Raw genomic sequence first — 22,981 nt, forward strand, 5'->3', positions numbered from 1 at the left:
CAGAGCTAATCGAGGTCTCTGAAAGACCTCACACAGCTCCTGCACTCTCCGGCGATCACATGATCACCGGGCAGGAACAGGAAGCGCATAGCGCTTCCTGCTCTGTATACACAGCGCTTAGTGAGTGCTGTGTATACAACGATCTAGAAGGCAGGGACACCTGGGCACTGTCCTTGCCTACTCTAAGGGTTGCCCTGCTGTCACTGACAGCGGGCAACCCGATTAGCAGCTGCACGATTAGCGTGCAGCTGCGATCTCTCAATCTCTGAATGGACGTTTTAAAACGTCCATTCAGAGATAGAGAACCACCTCCCGGACGTTTATATTCAATGGGCGAATGGGAGGTGGTAAAATGTAGAAAATGCTGAAGAATTTCAAAAAAGACAATATTAGTAAGTGCCATATAATCATCTCTCAAACACCTTTGTCAACAATAAGCAGAAAGTGGCTAACCCCTTCAATGTTCAAATTGTACGCGAACTACAATTTATTGATACTTCCTGACTTCTGCCACAAGGTGGCGCAGGTATTCTCTCATGATAAACTGAAAATGACAGCTGTGCCCATGCACAGTGCTTTACTTCCTACATGGGGCTCAGCAGAAACAGACGTTGGGAGCTGGTGCTGGTGACAGCGGTGAGTAATGTACACAATTTGCATCAGTTTCTCTAGTCACTCGGTCTAACAGAGGTGAGATTTGTTTCAGCAGTCGCTGAAGCCCAATACAACAAGGTAAGAGACTGAGCAGAGCAGCAGAATTGTGTATTTGTAAACAGCTTGTTGTATGTAAACGCAAAATACAAATGCAATAGCACTCTGCAACCAGCATTCTGCCCTGCCTCTATGCTGGATGAGGCATTGGTGTACATTTTGGCCAAAGCGTAATAAGCCACTCACCACGTCAAGGTCGCCTCTATGGAGTGGTCCCTAACACTAGTTCCTACCTGTTTATGGGCCATGACAGCCACACAAAGTCCAGGGAATGCAGGTGCAGCATGCACGCCAAGTACACTCTGCTTTTAACCCCGTCCGGTGCTTTACAGCTTTCATCGGATCCAGGGATGCAAGTACCAACATGCATGCTGAGCCCACTATATACTTCTCCTGGAGCCAAATGGCTACTGGTAGGTGCTATAAAAGCAGACTCAGTTTAATACTGACTTTAAAACCAGCCTCCAGGACAGATTGACTGGTCAGGTGTGCATGACTGCATGGAGATCGCCACGCCTCCAATATATACTACAAAGAAAAAATGTGGGTGATTCAGTCAGCACAACCCTGTATGCAGGTGCACATCGCTATGGCGAAATACATATACAAACGCAAAATACAAATGCAATAGCACTCTGCAACCAGCATCCCTGGATCCGATGAAAGCTGTAATGGCACCGGACGGGGTTAAAAGCAGAGTGTACTTGGCGTGCATGCTGCACCTGCATTCCCTGGACTTTGTGTGGCTGTCATGGCCCATAAACAGGTAGGAACTAGTGTTAGGGACCACTCCATAGAGGCGACCTTGACGTGGTGAGTGGCTTATTACGCTTTGGCCAAAATGTAAACCAATGCCTCATCCAGCATAGAGGCAGGGCAGAATGCTGGTTGCAGAGTGCTATTGCATTTGTATTTTGCGTTTGTATATGTATTTCGCCATAGCGATGTGCACCTGCATACAGGGTTGTGCTGACTGAATCACCCACATTTTTTCTTTGTAGTATATATTGGAGGCGTGGCGATCTCCATGCAGTCATGCACACCTGACCAGTAAATCTGTCCTGGAGGCTGGTTTTAAAGTCAGTATAAAATTGAGTCTGCTTATATAGCACCTACCAGTAGCCATTTGGCTCCAGGAGAAGTATATAGTGGGCTCAGCATGCATGTTGGTACTTGCATCCCTGGATCCGTTGAAAGCTGTAATGGCACCGGACGGGGTTAAAAGCAGAGTGTACTTGGCGTGCATGCTGCACCTGCATTCCCTGGACTTTGTGTGGCTGTCATGGCCCATAAACAGGTAGGAACTAGTGTTAGGGACCACTCCATAGAGGCGACCTTGACGTGGTGAGTGGCTTATTACGCTTTGGCCAAAATGTACACCAATGCCTCATCCAGCATAGAGGAAGGGCAGAATGCTGGTTGCAGAGTGCTATTGCATTTGTATTTTGCGTTTGTATATGTATTTCGCCATAGCGATGTGCACCTGCATACAGGGTTGTGCTGACTGAATCACCCACATTTTTTCTTTGTAGCTTGTTGTATGTGTTTGTATGTTTCCTAGCTAGACACGCCCCAGACCTGGGTAATACAGAACACTGACCTCACGAACACTGACGGGGTGGCATAGCATTATATTGATTTATGATGCTATGTAACCCTTACATGGAATGTATTGGATAACACTGACAAAAAAATGCGCGTATTCTGCTACATTGGCAGGTGACCTAAGCCAAAATCAGGAGTGGATCATTACAGGAGAGAAAGTATAAAAGACAGATACGACTTCTCTTCTCTATTTTTTTTATTCACTCCTGGTTTTGGGTTTACATCAGGAAACCTGACCATGTGGTCACACCCTAAGGGCTCATGCACACGACCGTTGTTGTTTTGTGGTCTGTTTTTCACGGATCTGTTGTTCCATATCTGAGGTTTTTTATTTTTCTCTGATTTAAGTCCTTTTCTGTTCCGTTATTCCACAAAACATATCCGTATGGTTTCCGTATGCGATCCGTTCTTTGCAGATCGGAAACGGAAACAGTAACTTATTAATCACCAAACACATGAGCAATATGGGTGGGGCATAACATTTCTACAGTATGGATCCGCAAAATACGGATGACATATGGATGTGTTCCGTGTGCGTTCCGTATTTTTTGCGGACCCATTGACTTGAATGGGGTCTCGGACTGTGATTTGTGGCCAATAATAGCACATGTACTACTTTTTTGCGGAACGGAAATACGGAAATGGAATGCACACGGATTGCCTTTCGTTGTTTTTGCAGACCCACGGAAGCGTAAAGAAAATTTGTTTGTGTGCATGAGCCCTAAGGAGAATTTCATACAAATATATAATATAGGAGCAAATCCTGGGCTGATCGCAGGTCTGATTCTGGTCAGGTTCATAGTGATCAGACCCACGGCTTGTCTGCTATTTATGACTTTCTCATGGATACAGAAATGCTTATGTTATTTAATGTTCCCTGGAGAAAGGCTGAATGAAGAGTTTTTCTCATGAAGCATAACTCCCAACGTTTGAAAAGTAGAAAGAGGGACATTTTGTGCAGCACATTTTTCATAATAAGTTAAGCCTGTAACTTTGCCCAAAAATAATTATACACATCCAATCCCACCCAGTCCCCTCAATGCCCCCACATAGTAATTATTCCCCCTTTATGCCATTACACAGTAGCTATGCCCACATTGGGCCCCCTTCACGATAGTTGTGCCCACATGTGTGCCATTCACACTAGTCATATTTGGTATTGTCGAGTCCGTAACAACCTGCTCTATAAAAATAGCTCATGATCCAACCTGTCAGATGAACGTTGTAAATAACAAAAAATAAAAACACTGCCAAAACAGCAATTTTTTTGTTACCTTGCCTCACAAAAAGTGTAATATAGAACAAGCAAAAATAATCTGTACCCTAAAATAGTACCAACAAAACTGCCATCTTATCCCGTAGTTTCCGAAAGGGGGTCACTTTTTTGTAGTTTCTACTCTAGGGGTGCATCAGGGGGTCTTCAAATGAGGCATGGCAACTTAAAATTATCCCAGTGAAATCTTCCCTCCAAAAACCATATGGCTTTCCTTCTGCGCCCTGCCGTGTGCCCGTACAGCATTTTTACGACCACATATGGGGTGTTTCTGTAAACTACAGAATCAGGGCAATAAATTTTGATTTAGTTTGGCTGTTATTTCTTTGCTTTGATAGTGGAAAAAAATGATTAAAATGGAAAATCTGCCAAAAAAAGTGAAATTCTGAAATGTCATATCTATTTTCAATTAATTCTTGTGGAACAGCTAAAGGGTTAACAAAGTTTGTAAAATCAGTTTTGAATGCCTTGAGGTGTGTATTTTCTAAAATGGGGTCACTTTTTGGGAGTTTCTACTCTAGGGGTGCATCAGGGTGGATTCAAATGGGACATTGTGTCAAAAAAACAGTCCATCAAAATCTGCCTTCCAAAAACCATATGGCTTTCTTTCTGCGCCCTGCCGTGTGCCCGTACAGCAGTTTACGACAACATATGGAGTGTTTCTGTAAACTACAGAATCAGGGCAATAAATATTTAGTTTTGTTTGCCTGTTAATACTTGCTTTGTTAGCGGAAAAAAAATATTAAAATGGAAATTCTGAAATTTCATCTCCATTTTCCATTAATTCTTGTGGAACACCTAAAGGGTTAACAACGTTTGTAAAAATCAGTTTTTAATACCTTGAGAGGTGTAGTTTCAAAAATTGGGTCATTTTTGTGAGGTTTCTATTATGTAAGCCTCACAAAGTGACTTCAGACCTGAACTGGTCCTAAAAAGAGGATTTTGGAAATTTTCTGAAAAATTTCCAAATTTGCTTCTAAACTTTTAAGCCTTCTAATTTCCCCAAAAAATAAAATGGCACTCACAAAATGATCCAAACATGAAGTAGACATATGGGAAATGTAAAATAATAACTTTTATATGAGGTATCACTATCTGTTTTAAAAGCAGAGAAATTGAAATTTAGAAAGTTGCGAATTTTTCCTAATTTTTGGTAAATTTGATATTTTTTTATAAATAAAAATGAAATATTTTGATTCAAATTTACCACTGTCATGAAGTACAATATATGACGAGAAAACAGTCTCAGAATAGCCTGGATAAGTAAAAGCGTTTTAAAGTTATTACCACATACAGGGAGTGCAGAATTATTAGGCAAATGAGTATTTTGACCACATCATCCTCTTTATGCATGTTGTCTTACTCCAAGCTGTATAGGCTCGAAAGCCTACTACCAATTAAGCATATTAGGTGATGTGCATCTCTGTAATGAGAAGGGGTGTGGTCTAATGACATCAACACCCTATATCAGGTGTGCATAATTATTAGGCAACTTCCTTTCCTTTGGCAAAATGGGTCAAAAGAAGGACTTGACAGGCTCAGAAAAGTCAAAAATAGTGAGATATCTTGCAGAGGGATGCAGCACTCTTAAAATTGCAAAGCTTCTGAAGCGTGATCATCGAACAATCAAGCGTTTCATTCAAAATAGTCAACAGGGTCGCAAGAAGAGTGTGGAAAAACCAAGGCGCAAAATAACTGCCCATGAACTGAGAAAAGTCAAGCGTGCAGCTGCCAAGATGCCACTTGCCACCAGTTTGGCCATATTTCAGAGCTGCAACATCACTGGAGTGCCCAAAAGCACAAGGTGTGCAATACTCAGAGACATGGCCAAGGTAAGAAAGGCTGAAACGTCAAGACTGGGCCAAGAAATATCTCAAGACTGATTTTTCTAAGGTTTTATGGACTGATGAAATAAGAGTGAGTCTTGATGGGCCAGATGGATGGGCCCGTGGCTGGATTGGTAAAGGGCAGAGAGCTCCAGTCCGACTCAGACGCCAGCAAGGTGGAGGTGGAGTACTGGTTTGGGCTGGTATCATCAAAGATGAGCTTGTGGGGCCTTTTCGGGTTGAGGATGGAGTCAAGCTCAACTCCCAGTCCTACTGCCAGTTTCTGGAAGACACCTTCTTCAAGCAGTGGTACATGAAAAAGTCTGCATCCTTCAAGAAAAACATGATTTTCATGCAGGACAATGCTCCATCACACGCGTCCAAGTACTCCACAGCGTGGCTGGCAAGAAAGGGTATAAAAGAAGAAAATCTAATGACATGGCCTCTTTGTTCACCTGATCTGAACCCCATTGAGAACCTGTGGTCCATCATCAAATGTGAGATTTACAAGGAGGGAAAACAGTACACCTCTCTGAACAGTGTCTGGGAGGCTGTGGTTGCTGCTGCACGCAATGTTGATGGTGAACAGATCAAAACACTGACAGAATCCATGGATGGCAGGCTTTTGAGTGTCCTTGCAAAGAAAGGTGGCTATATTGGTCACTGATTTGTTTTTGTTTTGTTTTTGAATGTCAGAAATGTATATTTGTGAATGTTGAGATGTTATATTGGTTTCACTGGTAAAAATAAATAATTGAAATGGGTATATATTTGTTTTTTGTTAAGTTGCCTAATAATTATGCACAGTAATAGTCACCTGCACACACAGATATCCCCCTAAAATAGCTAAAACTAAAAACAAACTAAAAACTACTTCCAAAAAAATTCAGCTTTGATATTAATGAGTTTTTTGGGTTCATTGAGAACATGGTTGTTGTTCAATAATAAAATTAATCCTCAAAAATACAACTTGCCTAATAATTCTGCACTCCCTGTAAAGTGACACGTGTCAGATTTGCAAAAATCAGTCTGGTCCTTAAGGTGAAAAATGACCCGGTTAATATAGTCTTATTTAAAATTTTGTGGTATTTTCTATATTTTATAAGGTATGCTCTATTGTTTACAAGGGTCCTGTCCATAAAATGATGGAGGGTCATATGACCAGGCAAATAACCTCCATGAGATGTCTTTTCCATTCAAACACACTGCATCTGCACTAAACTTCTAACAGAACGGGTGCAGTGTATCTGAATCGACGAGACATTACATGGAAGTGATTTGCCTGGTCACATGACCCACCATCAGCAGCAATTATATGGACAGTACCTCTGTGTGGACAGCACAAAAGACATTGTAAACAAGGGGGCATACTTTATTAACCACTTCACATCTGGGCCATTTGCCCCCTTCCTGACCAGGCCTAATTTTGCAAATCTGACATATCTCACTTTATGTGGTAATAACTTTGGAACGCTTTTACTTATCCAAGTCATTCAGAGATTGTTTACTCGTGACACATTTGTAACGGGGTTCCGAAGGTGCACTCGGTCCCCCATTAGCCGCAGACCTGCTGCTTAGCTTCGGGAACGAGGATCTGTGTTTTACCTCGTTCCCAGGGCGGCTTTACTAGCTGGGGGGCTCCCTGCTCCTAAGTCTGCCTTGAGCGCCGAGCTGATCACTCGGTGCTCGACTGGTTGGTCTGTCGGTCATGTGACGCTGGCCACATCACATGACCCTCACTTCCCACTGTAAATACAGGCAGCCTGCTGGCCACAGGTTGCCTGTTAATTTAGGTTCCACCTGTGATTTGGTCTTTCCTGGCGTACTTACCTCCTGCTGAATTTCTGACGATCCTCTGCCTGCTCGTTGTGTATTTTGCTGCTCTCCTGGTATTCTGACCCCGGCCTCCTCCTGACGATCCTCTGCTGACTCCTTTGGTACTTCACGTCTCTCCTGGTATTTATGACTCCGGCTTCTCCTGACAATTCTCTGCTTGCTCCATTTGTACTTTGTAGCTTTCCTGGTATTGACTCGGTCCGTTCACGTCCTGTTGTTTGTCTGTCTGTCATCCCTGCACTTATTCCAAGTTAGGGATTGCCGTCCAGTTGTCCCCTGTCATTAGGACTCGCGAGGCAAGTAGGCAGGGCCAGGGGTAAGAGTGGAGAACAGTGGTCACTTCCCTCCCCCCTGTGTGTGTGTGTGTACGTGACCGTTACAACATTGTACTTCATGCTAGTCATAAATTTGAGTCAATATATTTCACCTTTATTTTTGATAAAATCCCAAATTTACAAAAAATTCAGAAAAATTCGCTTTTAAAACAGAAAGTGATACCTCATAAAATATTATTCCCCAAATGTCAACTTTATGTTGGCATCATTTTGGAAATGTCATTTTATTTTTTTAGGACGTTAGAAGGCTTAGAAGTTTAGAAGCAATTCTTAAAATTTTTAAGAAAAATGCCAAAATCCACTTTTTAAGGACCAGTTCAGGTCTGAAGTCACTTTGTGGGGCCTACATAGTGGATACCCCCATAAATGACCCTATTGTAGAAACGACACCCCTCAAGTTACTTAAAACCGATTTTACAAACTTTGTTAACCCTTTAGGCGTTCCACAAGAATTTTAAGGAAAATAGAGATCAAATTTTTACATTTCACTTTTTTGGCAGATTTTCCATTTTGATCCAATTTTTTTCTTTAACACATCGATGGTTAACAGCCAAACAAAACTCAATCTTTATAGCCCAGATTCTGCGGTTTACAGAAACACCCCACATGTGGTCATAAACTGCTGTATGGGCACACGGCAGGACGCAGAAGAAAAGGAACGCCACATGGTTTTTAGATGCTATGTACCATTTGAAGCCCCCCTGATGCACCCTTACAGTAGAAACTCCCAAGAAGTGACCCCATTTTGGGAACTAGGGGATAAGGTGCCAGTTTTATTGGTACTATTTTTGGGTACATATGATTTTTTGATCATTCATTATAACACTTTATGGGGCAAGGTGACCAAAAAATTGGTTGTTTTAGCAGTTTTTATTTATTTATTTTTACAGTGTTCACCTGAGGGGTTCAGTCAAATAAAAGTTTTATAGAGCAGATCGTTACGGACGTGGCAATACCTAATATGTATACTTTTTCTTATTTATTTAAGTTTTACACAATAATAGCATTTTTGAAACAAAAAAATTATGTTTTAATGTGTCCATGTTCTGAGAGCTATATTTTTTTTATTTTTTGAGCGATTTTCTTATGTAGGGGCTCATTTTTTGTAGGATGAGGTGACGGTTTTATTGGTACCATTTTGTGGGACATACGCCTTTTTGATCACTTGGTGTTGCACTTTTTGTGATGTAAGGTGACAAAAATGGCTTTTTTTTACACCTTTTTTTTTTATGGTGTCTATTGGACTTGGTCGATCATGTGATATATTTATAGAGCCGACCGTCACGGATGCGGCAATACCAAATATGTCTATTTTATTTTATTTTTTCTATTTTTAACATTTCTTTTTTTCTTACATGGGGAATTATTTTTTTTTACATGTGAAACATAGAAACATAGAAACATAGAATGTGTCGGCAGATAAGAACCATTTGGCCCATCTAGTCTGCCCAATATACTGAATACTATGGATAGCCCCCGGCCCTATCTTATATGAAGGATGGCCTTATGCCTATCCCATGCATGCTTAAACTCCTTCACTTCTGCAGGAAGGCTATTCCATGCATCTACTACTCTTTCAGTAAAGTAATACTTCCTTATATTACTTTTAAACCTTTGCCCCTCTAATTTAAAACTGTGTCCTCTTGTGGTAGTTTTTCTTCTTTTAAATATGCTCTCTTCCTTTACCGAGTTGATTCCCTTTATGTATTTAAAAGTTTCTATCATATCCCCTCTGTCTCTTCTTTCTTCCAAGCTATACATATTAAGGTCCTTTAACCTTTCCTGGTAAGTTTTATCCTGCAATCCATGTACTAGTTTAGTAGCTCTTCTCTGAACTCTCTCTAGAGTATCTATATCCTTCTGGAGATATGGCCTCCAGTACTGCGCACAATACTCCAAGTGAGGTCTCACCAGTGTTCTGTACAGCGGCATAAGCACTTCACTATTTCTACTGCTTATACCTCTCCCTATACATCTAAGCATTCTGCTGGCATTTCGTGCTGCTCTATTACATTGTCTTCCCACCTTTAAGTCTTCTGAAATAATTACTCCTAAATCCCTTTCCTCAGATACCGAGGTCAGGACTGTGTCAAATATTCTATATTCTGCCCTTGGGTTTTTACGCCCCAGGTGCATTATCTTGCACTTATCCACATTAAATTTCAGTTTCCAGAGTTCTGACCATTTTTCTAGTTTTCCTAAATCCTTTTCCATTTGGAGTTTCCCTCCAGGAACATCAACCCTGTTACATATCTTTGTGTCATCAGCAAAAAGACAAACCTTACCAGCGAGGCCTTTTGCAATATCACTTATGAAGATATTAAACAAAATCGGTCCCAGTACAGATCCCTGTGGAACCCCACTGGTAACATGACCTTGTTTTGAATGTTCTCCATTGACTACAACCGTCTGTTGTCTGTCACTCAGCCACTGCCTAATCCACTCAACAATATGGGAGTCCATGCTCAATGACTGCAGTTTATTGATAAGTCTTCTATGTGGGACAGTGTCAAAAGCCTTACTAAAATCTAGATATGCAATGTCTACTGCACCTCCACCGTCTATTATTTTATTCACCCAGTCAAAAAAATCTATAAGATTTGTTTGACATGATCTCCCTGAAGTAAACCCATGTTGTTTTTCATCTTGCAATCCATGGGATTTTAGATGTTCCACAATCCTATCCTTTAATAGGGTTTCCATTAATTTGCCTACTATTGATGTCAGACTCACAGGTCTATAGTTGCTCGATTCCTCCCTACTACCTTTCTTGTGAATGGGCACGACATTTGCCAATTTCCAATCTTCCGGGACGACTCCTGTTACTAATGATTGGTTAAATAAATCTGTTAACGGTTTTGCCAGCTCACCACTAAGCTCTTTTAATAATTTTGGGTGTATCTCATCAGGCCCCTGTGACTTATTTGTCTTCACCTTAGACAGCAAACTTCCTCTGTAAAGATACATGCATCAAACGATTTAATAGTCATTCTTTCTAGTGGAGGTCCTTCTCCTTTTTCTTTTGTAAAAACTGAACAGAAGTATTCATTAAGGCAGTCGGCTAGCCCTTTATTCTCTTCTACATACCTTCCGTCCTTTGTTTTTAATTTAGTTATTCCTTGTTTTAATTTCCTTTTTTCATTTATATATCTGAAGAATGTCTTATCCCCTTTTTTCATAGACTGAGCTAGTTTTTCTTCTGCCTGCGCTTTAGAAGTTCTTATAACTTGCTTGGCCTCTCTCTGCCTAATCTTGTAGATTTCCTTATCTTCATTGCTCTGGGTTTTTTTATAATTACAAAAAGCTAGCTTTTTATTTTTAATGATTTGGGCCACTTCTGCTGAGTACCACATTGGTCTCCTCCTTTTTTTGCTTTTACTGACAAGTCTAATGCAATTTTCTGTTGCCTTCAATAATGCACCTTTTAAGTAGTCCCATTTCTCCTGGACTCCATGTAATCCGTTCCAGTCTGATAAGGACTCATTTATGACTAATTTCATTTTTGAAAAGTCTGTGAAACCTTTTTTTTATTTTTATTTTTTAACACTTTATTTTTTTATTTTTTATTTTACACTTTGTGTCCCCCATAAGGTCATACAAGACCTCTGGGGGACATTTACTTCACTTTTTTTTTTTTACTGTTGATTTCTCCTGTAACTGGGGCTGACATAGTAGGCCCAGTTACAGGAGAAATGCACCCTCCAGAGGGGCTATACAGCGCAATACAGCGCTGTACAGCCTCAGAGCAGGGCTGATCGAGGTCTCTGAAAGACCTTACACAGCTCCTGCACTCTCCGGCCCCGGCGATCACATGACCACCGGGATGGAACAGAAAGCTCATAGAGCTTCCTGCTCTGCATTCACAGCGCTTGGTGAGTGCTGTGTATACAACGATCTAGAAGGCAGGGACACCTGGGCACTGTACTTGCCTTCTCTAAGGGTTGCCCTGCTGTCACCGACAGTGGGCAACCCGATCAGCAGCTGCACGATTAGCGTGCAGCTGCGATCTCTCGATCTCTGAATGGACGTTTTAAAACGTCCATTCAGAGATAGAGAACCACCTCCCGGACGTTTATATTCAATGGGCGGATGGGAGGTGGTTAAATGTAGAAAATGCTGCAGAATTTCAAAAAAGACAATATTAGTAAGTGCCATATAATCATCTCTCAAGCACCTTTGTCAACAATAAGCAGAAAGTGGCTAACCCCTTCAATGTTTAAATTGTACGCCAACTACAATTTATTGATACTTCCTGACTTCTGCCACAAGGTGGCGCAGGTATTCTCTCATGATAAACTGAAAATGACAGCTGTGCCCATGCGCAGTGCTTTACTTCCTACATGGGACTCAGCAGAAACAGAAGTTGGGAGCTGGTGCTGGTGACAGCGGTGAGTAATGTAGACAATTTGCATCAGTTTCTCTAGTCACTCGGTCTAACAGAGGTGAGATTTGTTTCAGCAGTCGCTGAAGCCCAATACAACAAGGTAAGAGACTGAGCAGAGCAGCAGAATAGTGTATTTGTAAACAGCTTGTTGTATGTGTTTGTATGTTTCCTAGCTAGACACGTCCCAGACCTGGGTAATACAGAACACTGACCTCACGAACACTGACGGGGTGGCATAGCATTATATTGATTTATGATGCTATGTAACCCTTACATGGAATGTATTGGATAACACTGACAAAAAAATGCGCGTATTCTGCTACATTGGCAGGTGACCTAAGCCAAAATCAGGAGTGGATCATTACAGGAGAGAAAGTATAAAAGACAGATACGACTTCTCTTCTCTATTTTTTTTTATTCACTCCTGGTTTTGGGTTTACATCCCCTAAGGGCTCATGCACACGACCGTTGTTGTTTTGTGGTCTGTTTTTCACGGATCTGTTGTTCCGTATCTGAGTTTTTTTTTCTTTCTCTGATTTAAGTCCTTTTCTGTTCCGTTATTCCACAAAACATATCCGTATGGTTTCCGTATGCGATCCGTTTTTTGCAGATCGGAAACAGTAACTTATTAATCACCAAACACATGAGCAATATGGGCTGGGCATAGCATTTCCATTTCTACAGTATGGATCCGCAAAATACGGATGACATACGGATGTGTTCCGTGTGCGTTCCGTATTTTTTGCGGACCCATTGACTTGAATGGGGTCTCGGACTGTGATTTATGGACAATAATAGGACATGCACTACTTTTTTGCGGAACGGAAATATGGAAACGGAATGCACACGGAGTGCCTTTCGTTGTTTTTGCAGACCCACGGAAGCGTAAAGAAAATTTGTTTGTGTGCATGAGCCTTAAGGGGAATTTCATACAAATATATAATATAGGAGCAAATCCTGGGCTGATCGCAGGTCTGATTTTGGTCAGGTTCATAGTGATCAGACCCACGGCCTGTCTGCTATTTACGACTTTCTCATGGATACACACCCAATCCCACCCAGTCCCCTTAATGCCCCCACATAGTAATTATTCCCCCTTTATGCCATTACACAGTAGTGTGCCCCCTACATTGTGCCCCCTTCACAGTAGTTGTGCCCACATGTGTGCCATTCACACTAGTTATGCCCAGATGTGCCCCATTTACACGTTATGCCCAGATATGTGTCCCCTTTACAGGACATTGGTGGATCCAGGGGTGGGGGCAACGGGGCCCCCCGAGCTACTCAGAAGTGGGGGCGGCGACCGCAGGACACAGGGGGATGAGCGCTCATCTCCATAGTCATCTGTATCGCTGTCCTCAGGACAGCGATACAGATGGCTGTGCTGCAAATGCGAACGGGCAGGGGAGGGAGAGGAATGTCCCTTTCCCTGATAGGCTGCAGCCCTAGTGCCTGCAGCCTATCAGAGGCCGGCGTTGGCACATTAGGGGGGCCTCTTGTTACTGGCATATTAGGGGGACCTCTTGTTACTGGCACATTAGGGGGGCCTCTTGTTACTGGCACATTAGGGGGGCCTCTTGTTACTGGCACATTAGGGGGGCTCTTGTTACTGGCACATTAGGGGGGCCTCTTGTTACTGGCACATTAGGGGGACCTCTTGTTACTGGCACATTAGGGGGACCTCTTGTTACTTGCACATTAGGGGGGCCTCTTGTTACTGGCACATTAGGGGGGCCTCTTGTTACTTGCACATTAGGGGGGCCTCTTGTTACTGGCACATTAGGGGGACCTCTTGTTACTTGCACATTAGGGGGGCCTCTTGTTACTGGCACATTAGGGGGGCCTCTTGTTACTGGCACATGGTTGGGGGGGGCTCTTGTTACTGGCACATGATTGGGGGGGCTCTTGTTACTGGCACATGATTGTGGGGCATCTATGGGGGCACATTTTACTGGCACATTATTGGTGGGCACTATAGGGGCATCTACTGAGGCCACAAAGAAGGGGTATTTTATATGGGGGGCACTATGGAGTGCTATTTTATACTTGCAAATTATGAGGGACACTGAGGGCATCTACTGGGGCACTATATATGGTGCATTTTATACTGGTACATTATGGGGGGCACTATGGGGGCATTTACTGGGGGCACTATATAGGGCTATTTTATACTGTCACATTATGGGGACAATATGGAATATGTTTATGTTATACACATACAACCTACACTGTGCCACACAATATACAGTATACCTCTACACTGTGTAGTCTTGTGGCGGCGGACAGAAAATAATCTGGAAGTGCCGCTTCCCGAGACCAGGCTCTGGATCCGCCACTGTTACAGGAAGTAAAAAAAAAAACATCACTTGCCTCTCTTCAGCCCTCCAAAATACAGTCCCATGTAAATAACATCACTCCCCCCCCCTCATTTTAATGTGCGTATTCACACATTATTTTTTTTGTTTACCACGGTCCGTGTTTTTAGCACAGAAGCACGTTCTATTTTGTCCGTGTTCACGGATCCATCACGCCCATTATAGTCTTATGGGTCAGTGAAAACCATGCATACAACACGGATGCCATGTGTTTCACGGATCATTAGGAAGAGATGCTTTAAAAATTATTTTTCAGCTGTGCAGTTGACACACAGACAGCAAAAAATGCACACATGGACCCATCACGGACATCTTCACGGAGGCTTCACTGACCACCTTTTTTACGGATTAAAGCACGGACACAGACGTGTGAATGAGACTTTGGCCTCTTGCACACGACCGCATGCCCTCTGAGACATACGGTCCGTGAGCGGGCCATATGTCCCGGAGCGGTATTGATCGCGCGCCCGGTAGTACACGGCATGCATGCTGGTAACTGCTTTCCGTGGATATAATGGAGGCCATTTTGGCACCAAAAATGACAGAAATTCAGGCGGATCCAGCATGCATGTGGAACCTGAACTTTCTGAATTATATGATAGCCGTCATGGCACATAACAGGTAAAAATTTGTGTTAGGAATCCGTCTAACTAGAGATCGCCTTGACGTGCGGCAGACGGGCTCAAATTATTTTGTACAAAACGATTTGCCAAGCATCTCTAACTTATTAGTATAGCATTTGCAATTATGATGCAATTTTGTACTTTATTTGGTTTGCAGTGAGCTGTTGCATTGCATGTTTTGTTTAACAGTCTTGTTCTCAGCCATAGCAACGTGCCCCTGCGCTTTGAGATGTGCTGACTGACCCCCTTTTTTTCTACACAGCATCATAGATTACAATGATGCTGTGCACGTCGGGCCTCCCGCGGGACTATTGTCCTGCACTCATAAGATCATATGAGTGCAGGACAATAGCCCTGCAGGCGGCCCAACGTGCACAGCATCATTGTAATCTATTGTGCTGTGTACTCCCATGCGCAGGATCAATGCAGCTCCGGGACATATGGCCCACTCACGGACTGTATGTCTCAGAGGGCCTTAAGGCTACATGCAAACAAATGTAAAAAGAAACGGCACGTTGCCAATTTTCCATGGCCATTTTAACCCTTTGTGCATCCATTTTCTGGCCGTATTCAGCTGTTTTCAGCAGCATTTTGCATCTGGATGAATTTAATTGGATTATCCCAACACCTACAGTACACATAATGTCCCCCATAGTAGCCCCCATTGAAAATAATGCCCCATAGTGGCCCCTAGCATCAATTATATTCCTAAAAAATAAAAAATAAACTATGGCTTTCAGATTATGGAGACACAAAAAAATATATTTTTTTCAAAAATGCTTTATTATGTAAAACTGAAACAAACAACCAAAAAAAGTATTGTCATGTCCGCGACAACCTGCTCTATAAAAATACCACATGATCTTACCTGTCACATGAACATAGTAAATAACAAAAAATAAAAACGGTGCCAAAACAGTGCTTGCCTCACAAAAAGGGTAATATAAAGCAACCAAAAAACATATGTACCCTAAAATAGTACCAACAAAACTGCCACTTTATCCTGTAGTTTCCAAAAGGGGGTCATTTTTATTTTTTGGGAGTTTCTACTCTAGGGGTGCATAAGGGGGTCTTCAAATGTGACATGGCAACTTAAAATTATCCCAGTGAAATCTGTCTTCCAAAAACCATATGGCGTTCCTTTCCTTCTGCGCCCTGCCGTGTGCCCGTACAGCAGTTTACGACAACATATGGGGTGTTTCTGTAAGCTACAGAATCAAGGTAATAAATATTGAGTTTTGTTTGGCTGTTAATCCTTACTTTGTACTGGAAAAAATGGATTAAAATGTGAAATTCTGAAATTTCATCTACATTTTCCTTTAGGCTGGGTTCACACTTGAGCGTTTTACAGCGCGTTCAAACGCGCTGTAAAACGCTCAACACATGAAAACCAATGCTTCCCTATGGCCCTGGTTCTCACTTGAGCGTTTTACAGCGCGTTTGAACGCGCTGAAAAACGCCCTACGCTCAAACAAGTACTTGAGCTTCTTTGGGGCGTTTTGACGCGCGTTTGTGGCCATAGAACACTGCAGTCAATCACACAAACGCGCGTCAAACGCGCGTTTACTATTGCAAAAAACGCGCATAAAAACGCGCGACAAAAACGCGCGTTAAACGCGCATATATAATGCGCTCAAGTGTGAACCCAGCCTTAAGGGTACTTTCACACTTGCGTTGCTGGATTCCGGCAATCTGTATGCAAACGGGTACCATTTTTAGACAGATCCGGATGCGGATCCGTCTCACAAATGCATTGCAATACCGGATCCGTCTCTCCGGTTGTCATCCAGAAAAACTGATCCGGTATTTATCTTTTTCACAATTTTAAAGGTCTGCGTATTCCGTTTTTCCAGAACACTTGGGGCCGGATCCGGCATTAATGCATTTCAATGTATAATAATGCCGGATCCGGCATTCCGGCAAGTGTTCAGGAATTTTTTCAAAAACCGTACAGTAACTGAACTGAAGACATCCTGATGCATACTGAACGGATTGCGGTCCATTCAGAATGCATTAGGATAAAACTGAACTGTTTTTTTTTCCAGTATTGAGCCCCTAGGACGAAACTGAATGCCGGGAAAGTTTAACGCAAGTGTGAAAGTACCCTAATTCTTGTGGAACACTTAAAGGGTTGACAAAGTTTGTAAAATCAGTTTTGAATACCTTGAGGGGTGTAGTTTGTAAAATGGGTAGTTTCTATTATGTAAGCCTCACAAAGTGACTTCAGACCTGAACTGGTCCTTAAAAATTGGGTTTTGGAAATTTTCTTAAACATTTTAAGATTTGCTTCAAAACTTCTAAGCCTTCTAACGTCCCAAAAAAAAAAAATTTGTATTCACAAAATGATCCAAACATGAAGTAGACATATGGGAAATGTAAAGTAAAAACTATTTTAGGAGGTATCACTATCGGTTTTAAAAGCAGAGAAATAGAAATTTTGAAAATTGCTAATTTTTCCAAATTTTGGGTCAATTTTGTATTTTTTTATTTTGAAAAGTGAAATATTTTGACTCAAATTTACAACCGTCATGAAGTACAATATGTGACGAGAAATCTCAGAAGAATAGCTTGGATAAGTAAAAGCGTTTTAAAGTTATCACCACATAAAGTGACACATGTCAGATTTCCAAAAAATAGCCTGGTCCTTAAGGTGAAAAATGGCAGGGTCATGAAGGGGTTAATAACAATTTTCTGTTGTTGATTAGATGTGGTTTTGCCATAGATCTCACCCTTCATGGTAAAATCCACATGGCAGGTCAATCGCCGCACAGCAAAAATGTGTAATCTCATACACTTTCCTGGTACTGTAATATACTGCCGTTTTAAAGTGTCTTCTTTTTTAATGTGGATTTCGGTGCGAAAAAATTGGGGCAATCCTTGTAAAAAAGCCATAGGAATATACACTTCCTCAGCGAATATACGTAACGTAGCTACAGGTTGCAGTCCACTGTCCCAAGCCTTTATAGTACAGTACATTTTATTATGTCTAACGTAATGCAGGCCAAAGGCACACACCAGTATTTTCTCGAAAAGCATAGCTTTTATGCCTTTCATAGATTTACTCCTTTTGTCCTTCACTCTGTGAAGTTTTCCTTCATTGAAACTTTACCGCACAATCCATTGGCACCCAGCCAGGTTGCAGGAGCGGGTAGCCAAGGTGCCTATCTTTTTTATCTTCTTACCAGGCCGCCCTGACTACTTGTAAAATCTACAGTATTTTGTCTGTTCTTTTTATTATGTGACTGACATACACCCTGATCTTACACCCCAACAGTTGTTTGAAGCTCAGAATAGATAAGGGAGTCGATTATCACATGGCCATGGACATAATGTGCCCTGAGACACTGGTGGGAGCTGTCTAGTGACATTACGGATGCTCTGCATTTGCGTCATGAAGGAGGGGTCGGTCTTATTTTAGCACTTATGTGAGGAATACATGAGCCGACTGTAAGCACAAGCACTTGGAGGACACTATGAAGCTGTTCAACGCTCCAATGAAGAGGAGAGTGTTTGCCGCACTGACAGCAATTGTGAGCTCTTGTGTCAAATATGTGCCTGAGAGTGACTAAGGCCCCTATCACACGAGTGAGTTTTCCGCACGGATGCAATGTGCGTGATGTGAACGCATAGCACCCGCACTGAATCCTGACCCATTCATTTTAATGTGTCTGTGTACATGAGCGTTTTTTCTTTTCTTCACGCATCAGTTCTGCGTTGCGTGAAAAACGCAGCATGTTATATATTCTGCGTTTTTCACGCAGCCCCGGCCCCTTAGGAGTGAATGGGGCTTCAGTGAAAAAATGCATTGCATCTGGAAGCAGGTGCGGATGCAATGCAATGCATTTTTCACAGATGGTTGCTAGGAGATGTTGTTTGTAAACCTTCCGTTTTTATCACGTGTGTGAAAAACGCATCAAAACACATTGCACCCGCACGGAAAAAATGGAACAACTGAACGCAATCGCAGACAAAACTGACTGATCTTGCTTGCAAAATGGTGCAAGTTTCACTGAACGCACCCGGACCTAATCCGTATCGTTCGTGTGAAAGGGGCCTTATGGTTGTTTGAAGCAGACAGGGACTTATATATTTGTGTGACTTTAAAGTGCAAACTGTTCTTAGAGGGGTTGGGCCCTTTGGACAATCTCTTAAGTGGTCGTCGGGTTCAGGAAAATAATTTCTTATTAACTGGTGAATGAACAGACCTGATGACCTCCGTCTTCATCTTTTTAGCTCTACATCCGCAGATTCCCTGGCTCCCCTCCTGTCATCCAAGATGGCTGCCAGGCTTCTCAGACTATCTGTTGCATACTGTGCCCAAAACACTTCCTGCTGCCCTGCGATTGGCCAGCATTGCTGAGGTGAACAGTGTCGGCCAATCCAAGAGCAGGTCTGGACAAGCAGGAAATGTCTTGGATTACCGATGCACAGTGTGAATCAAGTAGTCTGAGAAGCAATGTGGCCATCTTGGATGACAGTAGAAGAGCCTGGAAATATGTTCTATATGGATTTTTATGTATATCCATAATTAGGTTGTTTTCTGGCTAATCTCAGGAAGTGTTTTCTTGCAGCAGGCTTCTCTTCTGGCCTAGCCTACTCTTCAAGAACACATGAACCTGTTGCCTCTAACTCTGCTCAGCTAAGAATTCCAATAGACAGGGGCAGAACCAGCCCATCACCCTGGGAACTAGGGCTAAGACTGCCAGTGTTAACTATTTGTTGTCCATACAGAGATAAAGAGATAAGTGATTTAACATTAAATCACAACACTTTGGGGGTCATTTACTATTCTGAAATGAGCCGTTGCGCCGCTATCTGCGACTTCGCCTCGCTCACGCCAGGTCTAAAAAAGTGGGCTTGGTGTTGGCGGGGAAGGGGATGGGACGGAAGGCCCTTCTCATTTACCATTTTCTACGCCTGTTTTAGGCATAGAACATGGTCTTACATTTAGAACTGGCGCTGGGTGCGCCGAAGTTATGGGGAGGCCGGTTTTAATAAATGTGCTACTTTGTGTCCTTGCAGACCGACACTAAGAAGCCATAGACTCTATAAGTACTGTTATAGCTGTCTGTGTTCATCCTGAGCTCCTGCTTCATGAAGGATGTGTAAAAACTTCCATTTTGTTTTAATTTGATGTCAAGAGAACCTGAGATTATCCATTGCATTAAATGATAACTTTCTGTTCCCAGCTCCTGTTTACAGGTCTCTGTAAGCCTTTCTGTGGACTTGCCATGTGTTCTGGAATAGTGGAGAATTATGTGGCAGCCATGGTGCTCAGTGGTGCCGGAGATGCCCTCGGTTACAGAAATGGCCAATGGGAATTCTGTACAAAGGGTTCGAAGATTCATGCTGCACTGGCCGAACTAGGAGGCATTGAGAACATAGATGTAAAAACGTGGATAGTAAGTGATGACACTGTCATGCATATTGCCACGGCAGAAGCTTTGGTGAAGGCAGGAAAAAACATTGAACCTTCCAATCTATATCCTTTACTGGCAAAGAAATACAAGGAGTGTATGGATGACATGGATGGCAGAGCACCAGGTAATAAAACATACTGTATTGATCCAATGCATATATTCTACAAAGAAGTAATTCTGCAAATAGCATATGTTAAACATATTATACCGCTCTGTGGCTGCAGCTATTGTGCAGAGCTTTTTGTCTCCGTGGTTACAGGCTGTAAACAAACCTGTGTGTGTCATCCAGGATTGTTCAGTTATTATTTTTCTGATCACCCGTATAATCAGCTCTTTCCCTATCCCTGCTCAGGGGGTGTGTCCATTCTTAGAGGCGGGGGAATCCTTTCTGCTGCAATTCTCTTCCTATCGCAGTTCGGGGGGGAACGGAGGGTCTGGGTCCATTCTCAGGGGGCATATCCTTTCTGCTGCAGGTCTCTCCCTATAACAGTCATAGTGTCTAACAGATCCAGCTGGTGGCAGTGTGCCAACAAACACTAATTTTTGTGTCCACATAATGGTATTTATCATGTAGAGAAAGTTAATACAAGGCATTTACTAATGTATTGTGACTGTCCATATTGCTTCCATTGCTGGCTTGATTCGTTTTTCCGTAACATTATACACTGCTTGTATCCAGGGGTTATGTCCACCATGCAATTCAGCAGTGGTGGGCGTGCTTGCACACTACAGGAAAAAGCGGCGGCCTCTCTGGTGGCCGGGAACATAGGAGTGCACATAGGTATAAATGCGCAACAACTGCCATCGCTCAACTCCCACTGTAGTGCAGATATGAGGTGGCTGGAGGGGAGCGCCGTTTCCTATAGTGTGCAGCACGGCCACTGATGCTGGATTGCAGGGTGGTTGTAACCATGGACACAAGCAGTGTATAGTGTGATGGAAAAATTAATCAAGCTAGTAAAGGAGGCAATATGGACAATCACAATACATTAGTAAGTGCCTTGTATTAACTTTATCTATATGATCAATGCCATTTGCTGAAGTGAGACATCCCCGCTCCTAGAGGCTAATTTGCATATTATAAAAGTAAGAATTTTGCAGTAACGGGGGCATGAATAATCACAAGAATAGCATAGTTAGGTGCAGCTGACATTAGCACATCACAAATGTCAGCCAGCTTAATAGTGAAATTTCTAGTGACAGAAACCCTTTAAAAAGGAAAGAGCAATGTTGTTGTGAACATGGCCTTAAAAAGGGTAGTTCAGGAATATAAAGTAGGAAATATTAAAAAAATAATAGTACTTAAATAGCATGCTGTCACTGCCTGCTGTTTACAGAGTAAACAGAGACTGGCGGGGTTCATCAAAGTGGCGGTGCTGGTGTGGTGGGGCATTTAACAGGTGAGAATAGTAACTTCCATTTAGTGGCAAACACAGTCTATGCAAAGGTCTATTCGATGGGGTTGAGCTGTGCCCAGGCCACGTGACGTGACGTGTCGTGATTAGTGATGGACTAACATCGGCCGGGACGGTTCGCGAACGCGATCAAATGTTCGCGAACCGCAAGTTCGTGGCGGGCCCCATTCAATTTAACGGCAGGCGAACCTGAAAAACCTTCAGCTCATATTCGCAGCCAGCAAACACTTACTAGAAGTACACAAATAGTCCCACAACATGGACAGTGATATACCAGAGGGGGATCATTGGCAAAAATTCCCACAAAAAATATGTATTTTAAACAGGGGCCATTTTTTTGCATCTTAACCACCTCAGCCCCCAGTGCTTAAACACCCTGAAAGACCAGGCCACTTTTTACACTTCTGACCTACACTACTTTCACCGTTTATTGCTCGGTCATGCAACTTACCACCCAAATGAATTTTACCTCCTTTTCTTCTCACTAATAGAGCTTTCATTTGGTGGTATTTCATTGCTGCTGACATTTTTACTTTTTTTGTTATTAATCGAAATTTAACGATTTTTTTGCAAAACAATGACTTTTTCACTTTCACTTTTTTGCAAAAAAACGAGATCCATATATAAATTTTGCTCTAAATTTATTGTTCTACATGTCTTTGATAAAAAAAAAAATGTTTGGGTAAAAAAAAAAATGGTTTGGGTAAAAGTTATAGCGTTTACAAACTATGGTACAAAAATGTGAATTTCCGCTTTTTGAAGCAGCTCTGACTTTCTGAGCACCTGTCATGTTTCCTGAGGTTCTACAATGGCCAGACAGTACAAACACCCCACAAATGACCCCATTTCGGAAAGTACACACCCTAAGGTATTCGCTGATGGGCATAGTGAGTTCATAGAACTTTTTATTTTTTGTCACAAGTTAGCGGAAAATGATGATTTTTATTTATTTTTTTCTTACAAAGTCTCATATTCCACTAACTTGTGACAAAAAATAAAAAGTTCTATGAACTCACTATGCCCATCACGAAATACCTTGGGGTCTCTTCTTTCCAAAATGGGGTCACTTGTGGGGTAGTTATACTGCCCTGGCATTCTAGGGGCCCAAATGTGTGGTAAGGAGTTTGAAATCAAATTCTGTAAAAAATGACCAGTGAAATCCGAAAGGTGCTCTTTGG

General features: G+C 42.3%; 1 protein-coding gene across 4 annotated transcripts in view; it reads left to right on the plus strand.

The window, feature by feature from the left end:
• ADPRH (ADP-ribosylarginine hydrolase) overlaps positions 1-22,981 on the plus strand; it is a 52,178-nt gene that overhangs the window by 12,614 nt on the left and 16,583 nt on the right. The window contains exons 1-2 of one of the 4 annotated variants that reach the window (XM_040440251.1): positions 586-636; positions 20,158-20,512. In XM_040440251.1, coding sequence (XP_040296185.1) covers positions 589-636; positions 20,158-20,512 — 403 coding nt within the window. In that variant the 5' untranslated portion in view covers positions 586-588. Of the gene's footprint in view, positions 1-585; positions 637-11,938; positions 12,071-20,157; positions 20,513-22,981 lie in introns of those variants that run through there. The other 3 variants (XM_040440252.1, XM_040440253.1, XM_040440249.1) reach the window with 3 other exon arrangements.

The sequence above is a fragment of the Bufo bufo genome, chromosome 7, assembly GCF_905171765.1.
Source record: "Bufo bufo chromosome 7, aBufBuf1.1, whole genome shotgun sequence".
NCBI lineage: Eukaryota > Metazoa > Chordata > Amphibia > Anura > Bufonidae > Bufo > Bufo bufo.